Source organism: Cylas formicarius, unplaced genomic scaffold, assembly GCF_029955315.1.
Source record: "Cylas formicarius isolate icCylForm1 unplaced genomic scaffold, icCylForm1.1 PGA_scaffold_3__17_contigs__length_32017465, whole genome shotgun sequence".
NCBI classification, from domain to species: domain Eukaryota; kingdom Metazoa; phylum Arthropoda; class Insecta; order Coleoptera; family Brentidae; genus Cylas; species Cylas formicarius.
In genome coordinates this window covers 30,413,850-30,422,458 of record NW_026844326.1, presented here as the reverse complement: position 1 = coordinate 30,422,458, position 8,609 = coordinate 30,413,850, and the positions used below count along the sequence as shown (strand labels likewise).

The following is an 8,609-nucleotide window of genomic DNA, read 5'->3' as shown; positions in this document are numbered from 1 at the left end:
CATCTTATGCTTGAAACTGAGTGGGTCAGATGACGTCACTGCCACGTGCTCGCCCTAAACGGTCTTTACCCGTTCTCTATCTACCTACATTCCGTGTAAAAACTACTTTAAACCTAAGTTGACGTGCCGGGCGGGAAGCCGACGCAGTTCCCGTAAATGTTTGCGTCGTGAACATGCCGCCTAGGCAAGCTTTAACTAAATGTGTGCTAAAAAAAAAGGAGACGCAACCAACGTGATTTTCCAAATCAGCCGCCGCCGGCCTCTTTTCTTATTTTCTCCGCTTTTGTCTCAAGAAATGTCTAATTTCGACATTTTTCTACGTGCCTTATTACCTAATTTCTTTCTTACTGCGCACGCGCAAAGCGTCCACCGGTACCGACTAAACTTTTAACTTGGCTTTGGTTCGCAATCGTCAGGACAACTCTTATTTTTGAGTCCGTTGTTACCGCATTCGAACTACTCCCTAAAGTTCCTCAGACGTGAATTTCGTCTACTTCTTACAGATCTTTTTCCCTTGGATTTTTCCCTGCGTTCGATATTTTCCTCTCCTCGTGACATGTCCCATGTGCAGCAGTTTTCTTCTCTTGATTGCTGCTTAACTTCCACTTTTCCTGCCCATGAATTCCTCAATATTCCCTGGTATGGTCTGTTCATAGATATAAGAAAAGGACCAATTTATTTTGAACAGATTATCCAAGGGTGGTCATTAACATCCAATGCAACAAGATTATTATTTAATTCATTAATAATAATAATCAGGTTGCATTGTTAATGACCACCCTTGGATAATCCGTTCAAAAGTATTGGTCACGTATATCTATGAACAGATCATACATCCACATCTCAAATTCCTGTAGTCTCTTCATGTCGGCTGCCTTTAGTATTCAGATTTTCATTCTTTCACAAGGGTTAGTATGTACTTTGTTGTGCCCATGTTCAAAGTCCTGCTAAGCTTAAAAGTTTAAAAGGTAGAACGGAGAAAATTGATTTTAAGGTTAGATCCTCCAATTAACGAAATAGCAAACTATTGTGATTTATTGTCATTCCAGGACTTAACTTAAAATTTTATAGTACGAAGATTACCTTTTTTCTATAACTTAGCAAAAAGAGACTGGTATCAGGCTTTTAAGACAAGTAATTATTTATTTTCTATCGGTCGTTGGCGATGTGGTAACTTAATTAGACGTAGATACCACATTTAAGATAAGAAATCATTAATTTTCTAACGGTCGCTGACCAGGTGAAATTAAATAATTGAGACGTAGTAAGAATAAACTAAACGAAAAACGTATTTATTGAGTTATAATGAATACCTGTTACGTATTAATTATTAGGTTTTGTCAAAATCATAACTAAAAAAAAATTACATTAAAAATGAATATGTATATTATAACAATAATTTCAAAAGTGAAAAGTGAAAATACCACTTTTAAGCTTAGCAGTAGTAGAAGCAACGCTCCTAATCGAATTATGGGGCTGATAATTAATTTTCATTACTTTCCTGAGCTGGATCGGGTACTAACAGACAGCTACGATGCACTCTTTTTAAATGTTCATAAATTGTATTTTTTGCTCCCTGTAACGTTGTTGTTCTGTTCCTTATGATTAAAAGTTTACTCGGTCAACAATCGCTCGTACACAGAACTGTGTGCCTTTTCGTTAGCACGGCACACAACCCAAACGTTTCGGACTAATTTGGAAAATCATATCGACGTATATTTAAATTTAAACCGTGTTGATATATATCATATCATATTCACTTACAAGAGGGTGTTTTAATGTGTATTTAAGGCTGACACTTAACAACATACGAACTAGATGTACCGTACTTGTACTTAAGGCTTAAATGGACAATATGTTCCTCGTATTCACGACGGTCCGTCCGTCTGTAAAGAAAATTGTTTTACGTCGCAAATTATTTTCAATCTCTCGTCGTTGTACTTATCTACGCGGTGAAGAAAATCATACGAATTAGGGTTATGTATTTATTTATAGTATGCGCGGCAAACGATTTTCTCGCCGTCACGTTACTTTTTGTACGTTATACGGTGTGGCCGATTTTCGTTGTAAATGCCGTCCCGTAACAACTGGCTGAAAATGATTCATTTTGAGACCCATTCGTATTTTGTGCGTAGAATTCTTACATGAAGTTGGAACGCTACTTAATTATCTTAAATAGGACACCCCATTTATTTTTACTTATCCTTATTGGATTGGTTTTCAGAATTTCAAAAATATATTTCGAAATTATAAGATTAAAAAAAAAGTAATGAAAGAAAATAGTGTGACTGCTCGAAAGTTTCACCTACACTCTTCATGAGTGGCGTCCAGGGTACGAAAACTTAAAATCAATTTAGTTAACAGTGCATAAAGTCATAAAAGTTGGAAGTTTCATTTTCTTTTCTCATTATGGTATAGGTAGGGTTAAATAAACATGTTTTTACTCTTTTTTGTCAATCGAACATTATGCATATGGGAAACAAAAAATAAAATAATTTTTGGCATTTAATACAAACTTTGCATTCTGTCAGCATCTTTTTTCATTTTCTGAATAGTCCTCTAAAAAAAAATTATTTTATTAGATTTCTGGCCGTTTGTCCTAGACAGGCTTAAAGCAACGCATTTTGCATTGGTAGATGGAGACTAACCAACCCAGCCTGTCGACCACTCCCGTACCTTTATTGTAAGTTTCAAAAATTTTACAGCAGTATTTTTTATTTCAGTAGATTCCAGATTGGATCCTGCCGTAACAAGTTTCCATTGCAAAACTACCTTTTCAGTATACGAAAACGTAGACATTCCACGTTTTTCTTTGATCTTTGATCTGTAAACTCTAATAGTACTTGTGACGCAGCATCTTAAAGCAAAAAAAGAGCTCCGGTAACTTTATACAAATAAAATAATTGTCCATGAAGATTTTATATCCTTGAGTTGGAGGAATTCCAGTCAATGTTCAATACTAAAGCACCACCTAAATCAAATGAATCTGTTTGCTTTTGATAGTGATTTTTTTCCCCAATGTATATATCAAAACTGAGCCTATATCCACTATTAGTGAACATTATCCAGTTTTTGATGCTGAACGGATTTTCCCTTCGCAAAATGTTTACCATAATGCGGTATCATGCTCTAGTGGATACTTATATGTTCATCCAGACCACCGATTTTTTTAAAATTTTCATTTTGCTTTCCTATTAGAGACTACAGTTTAGATAATTTGTTATCGTTGTCGATTTCACTGTTGTCGTTCAAATGTAAATTCCTCAGAAATTATCTTCGCGATCGTCATCAGATACATCACTGTCCATGTCCGTATCAGCGCCATCTGTAGGTGGAACAATATTTATATATATATATATATATATATATATATATATATATATATATATATATATATATATATATATATATATATATATATATATATATATATATATATATATATATATATATATATATATATATATATATATATATATATATATATATATATATAATGTCGCTCTCAACGTAATTGTTCTCAAAAATAACGTAATTTTATACAGAATATACATGTTTTAGATATTTGTGGTAGAAATACTGCCGATATAAAATTGATCTAAAAACATAAATAAGAAAGATACGAGGGGCCCTCGAAATGTATCATTTTCAGTTTTTTCGGCATTTGCAACCGAAATTGGACACAAAAAAACGCCACTGATGCCAGTCGAACGACACGAAACGGCGGCAGAAAACGTACGACAGGTTTTGGGTTTGAAAATTCCGAACGTTGTGATTTTAGTGAATCTCTCGCTGTTATATCTAAATCTATATTTTTATTTTTTTACGCCGCAGGTTATTTAGTTGGGATACGACGTGTATTTAATTTAGAATAAAAATTATACGTGTCGCTTTGTAAATAACATGACGCGGTTCATGCGCTAAACTGTGTACAACTTCACTTGGAAAATTAGAATTTACCAATTAGACGGGAGTTTCATTATTTCGGCAACAAAACGCATTCCTTTTGGTAATAAAAAACGATCTTTATTGCGCAATCGCGAGTCTAACCTCACTTTTACGTTTCATTTAGCTTCACAGCTTCTTATTTCTACTTTTCGTTATAACTTTCGTCCCAGAGACCGACTCCTTCGTTTCCGATATTATTTCGTTCCTTTTTCCGTGTTTCCTCTTGATGATTACGCGACCCGAGGGCTTCACGACGACGCGCGTGTCCAGTTCGGTGCTCAGCTCGTCCCTATATGTCTTGTACGCTTTCGGTCTTGTCGGTCTAAGCTCGGGCACTTTTACGTCGTTCGGATTAACTGAAAACCAGAACAGTCCGACCGTAAATATCTGCTTTGATATTTGAATAATTTACAGTATTAAAACTTAAACGAACAATTTAATGAATTAAAAGTCACCAGTATAATTTATCGTTTTTTTCACACTAAGCGGAGAAGAGGTTATGAATCACATAATAATGGCGAATGTTAACATGTATATTATTCAGTTTCATAAGAAAACCGAGGAATACTTCTGCTAATGCAAAATGGTTATGAACTCAGAAACTATAAGCGATGGAGCCACAAGTTAAATACAAAAGTTAATTAATTTATTTTAATGTTATATATAAAGGGCGTTTCATTTTTCGTGGTCAACTCTCAACTTTCTTATTTTAAATGGAACACCTAGTATACTATTTAATTTTTGAATTATATACAAAATTCTAGACATATTTGTGCATAATATCCCTATACCTAAGTCTAACCTTTTTTAATTTTTTATGTGAAAAATTACGTTTGCCAGACTTCAAATATCTGCCAATTTCTTCATTCGAAAGTATTTATTGTTTCACTTGAGTAGTTTTGTTGTCGCCGAAGGACTGGAATAACGGATTTCATAAAAAAATTCGATACATATTAATACAGGGTACGCGAAAAATAAGATTATAAATGAATGAAAATGAAAAAAAACTTCTCATATTGAGCATTAAAAATTAAGGCAATTTTATATAGGCTTGTGTATCCCCAATATCTTTACTTTTTGAAATATTGGAATAATATAAAATGCGAACAAAACATATCTGAAATAGATAAGAGCAAATTCTGGAAATTATGTGCCTCTGAAAATATGCGACAAATTTTGGAAATTTTAATAAAGAAAATTCAATATATCTATAAACTATCACTTAAAAGTAGGCCTAAAAATCAAAAATATCTGCTCTAAAAAAAAAATCAATATGATTTGGTTAAAAAGGGAGCAATATCTACAGTACAAAAAAAAATTAATTCCCTGCTGAGGGATGCTAAAAAAAGGCACGAAGATAGACAATTGCAGAATGCTGACTTTAACAAAAATGTGGCGATATGTAAATAGTAAATTAGAATGGCAATGATCTTGAAATTTGTTAAATGATATCTAAACCGAGTGAAAGTGTGACTCACCCAATCGGACACCATCAAATATCAGGTGCACCATATAATGCGAATACACAAATACACATAAACACAACATACTAAATTTAAGACAAAACTAACCAATTTTATCCTTTAAAACTTAAGTCTTAGCCTACCAACTGTTGAGACTTTTTTAGACAACACAAAAGCTTTTGATACAGTAGATCACGTTATACAGGTGTATGTTTGATCTTGATAGCAAGTTATCTGAGAGAAAGATGCCAATTTGTAATGGTAAATAGTGCCAAAAGTCAGCAAGTTAAAACAAACGATGGAGTGCCTCAAGGCTCAATACTTGGACCAACATTGTTCATCTTATATACACAGACAAGTTTGTTTTTGTCTCTTTTGGAAACTATAGAGATTCTGTTCCACAGGATTTTCAAATTAAGATTAATGGTGTGAGGCTGAAAAGAGTTCCCAGTGGTAACTATTTAGGAATAACTCATGACTATAATATAAAAGTGGATGTTCACGTGGCTAAGACAGTAAAAGAAACCAAATACTTAATAGTGTAATTAAGTACTTGACATACTCAGGTTGGCATGTCTGACTTTGTGCGTCGGTCCAGTGCAATGTCGAATAAACCTTTCGCAGTCAAGTACAGTACCACAGCTGATACTTAGGTTAGGTTGTTGTGTTGGGACCATTATTCTTTTTGTAGTCTATGAGCAGTCCATTAATAAAAAGTCAAGAAAAAAGCAGGTCTAGTATAAGTGAAAGTTTCCTTGTGGTAAGTAAAAAGTACAAACAGATAAACAAGTTGTCTAATAAAGCCATATACTGAAACACAATGTACTCACCAAAAGAAACATATATGGGAATAGAAGGACACTTGTGGGCGAACACATACAAGCTGCGCACGTTGGCCATCCCGCCGGGAAATTTCGCGTCCAAAAACTCCACGACGCTCCACACGTTCTCCATGAGGTCGGCAACGCCCAGGTCGCTCTTGCCGAACTGAACCATGCAACTGTCACCTTTCATGTTGATATCGAAATAAGCCTTTCTCAGGGCGGCGTCGATGTGCTCGGCCAGTTTGCTCGCGTTCAGCTTGATCGCGACGGGCACTTTGCGTCTTTTGTAAAACACGCTGCCCCCCTTGTGCACCACTTTGCCGCTGATCCGGCCATCGACCAGGAAAGCGTCGTATAAGTCGGCTAGGCGCGATTTCAGCTCGAACGTTTCGTAATCTGTCCGGAACTCGTGGAACGTCATAATTTTCTTTATACCTGTGACGTTTTTACTCCGCAACAACGCCTCGTAATGTTCCTGATGGCGCTCGTGTTCCTTGTTGGGTATCCCCTTGACGTCGGGCACTATCAAACAAACTTCGCTGTCCTGCGCCAGCAGGGGATTTTTCAGCGGCACCCGGAACAGATGCTTGTCGTAACCCCGGGCGTTCGGTATCTTGAACATGTTTACTTGCAGGAAAATGGGAAAATCGTCGTCGAATAGTTTATTTCCCAATTCTTTGTTATTGGCGGCGATTTTTAAGATCCCCCGAATGGAGCTTTCGACATCGGCGACATTTATTTTATACCGTTGAAACTTTGAGGTAAGGGAGTCGGCCTCAGCGGCGCTCTCGACGTCGGCGACACGTTTGTTCTTCTTGCTTTTCTTCACCTCCACGCCGGCATCCAAGTCGACGTCGCGGGGCGCCAAAACCAACGGTCTTTTCACCTTTCGCTGTATGTCCTTCGTCGTTTTGATCGTCGTAAATTCTTCAACGTCGTTGTTATCGAAATTGGGAACTTCAAAGACGTCCGCTTTCCGTTTCTTGGTATTTCCCGAAGTTATTTTATTGCCCGCATTTTTCAATCGCTTCTTGACGACCACTTGTTTCGCCAGCGCCGGTTTGCTGCTCTTCAACTTGGCCATACCGATCGAAAATCAAAAACCCGCACAAAACAAACCCGTGTGTTATAAACACACGCTCTGGTAATCAAAATGAGGTTACTTCTTTTTTCTTTTCCAAAGGAGGTTACATAACATCAACCACCACAGTTCCCAACTAACCACTGAGGATTCTATGCATGATCATATGCAATTAGAAATAAACAAAACTTTTAGAGCCCATGGAAGATTTGTAATTGCATACCGAAATTAGTCCGGCGCGTCGAATACACTTTATATTCGTAGAGCCAAAAAATGCGTACAAGATCACAGACAACCGCTGGTAAGGGTTAATTTGCCGGGTACCAAATTGTTCTACAAGCCGAGGAATGAGCAGGAAAAAGTCCTCGTCAAAGAATGCCAAATCAATTTTGAAAGTGTGCTGAGACACGGACGGGTGGAACGCAGGTTCCGGGACGCCCAATTTATTTATTTTGTTGTAAGGGGGTTGACTTTCAGATGCGCCCGAGCCAGGGCTACGTGGCTAGAAGATCTCGGCCTCGCGCGGGTCGGCAAGCTGATCAAAAACCTGCTGAAATATTTCGGCCACCAAAACAAGGACGGAGTGTTTTTGTATCCGGAGGAAATGCTATTTTTATTAGAGACGGTGAGGACTTATCCCATCGCCATAGCTCGCGTTGTATTCACGCGTTTCGTTCCCAGAATCGCTTGGAGCTGCACCTAGACGACTTACCGATAACTATCGCCGAAGGGTACAGCATCGCGTTGAAGTACATAACCCTGACAAACTACAGAGTTTTCAAAAAGCTCGCCAGCCTGGGCTACAAGCTGGTGAGATTCGATCGATTTCAAACTACCCGAAACATGTCCGACCGTGCAGAACAGAAGCGGAAACCGCCCACCGACGACGAGCCCGTGCCGTCAAAGAAGCCTAAGGACGAAGAGGACGTCTCCAAAGAGCTGCGTCACATTTCGGGGATTTTCGAGAGTTTAAAATGCAAAATGCCGACCGACGCGGCTTCCACAAATGGCAACGCTTTTGATCAGGAACCCCATTATTGCGTTTTTTTGCCCTCCAACACTAACAAAAACGCACCCGACTTCCACTTATACCTCTGGTAAGTTTGACGGGGATGGCAAGAATGACGTTTCGCGATTTAAATTGCAGCGAAGACGGCGAGTTGATCGAACGACTCGCGCCGCACTCGGACGTGCCGGGCCTAGTGGCGACGTGCGTCGACGACGTCACGTTTTACAGGCTGGGTGTCGTTGAGTTGCCGTTTCTTTGATCGCCGAGAGGATTGCCAGGGAAAT

At 38.0% G+C, this 8,609-nt stretch overlaps 2 protein-coding genes across 3 annotated transcripts; one reads left to right on the top strand and one right to left on the bottom strand.

Moving 5' to 3' along the window:
• Positions 1–3,480: 3,480 nt before the first annotated feature.
• On the bottom strand, positions 3,481–7,458 carry LOC132700129 (ribosomal L1 domain-containing protein CG13096). Its single transcript, XM_060667258.1, has 2 exons — positions 6,242–7,458; positions 3,481–4,304 (listed from the first exon to the last, which is right to left on the bottom strand). Exons 1-2 carry the CDS (start codon positions 7,317–7,319, stop codon positions 4,075–4,077), a joined length of 1,308 nt encoding a protein of 435 aa, XP_060523241.1. The 5' UTR covers positions 7,320–7,458; the 3' UTR covers positions 3,481–4,074.
• Positions 7,427–8,604, top strand: LOC132700131 (uncharacterized). 2 transcript variants are annotated; one of them, XM_060667261.1, is made up of 5 exons: positions 7,427–7,527; positions 7,581–7,742; positions 7,794–7,941; positions 7,998–8,413; positions 8,464–8,604. In XM_060667261.1, exons 1-5 carry the CDS (start codon positions 7,517–7,519, stop codon positions 8,582–8,584), a joined length of 858 nt encoding a protein of 285 aa, XP_060523244.1. In that variant the 5' UTR covers positions 7,427–7,516; the 3' UTR covers positions 8,585–8,604. The 2 variants fall into 2 exon arrangements, with proteins under 2 accessions (XP_060523244.1, XP_060523243.1); XM_060667260.1 differs by having other exon boundaries at positions 7,581–7,941.
• The last annotated feature ends 5 nt before the right edge of the window (positions 8,605–8,609 follow it).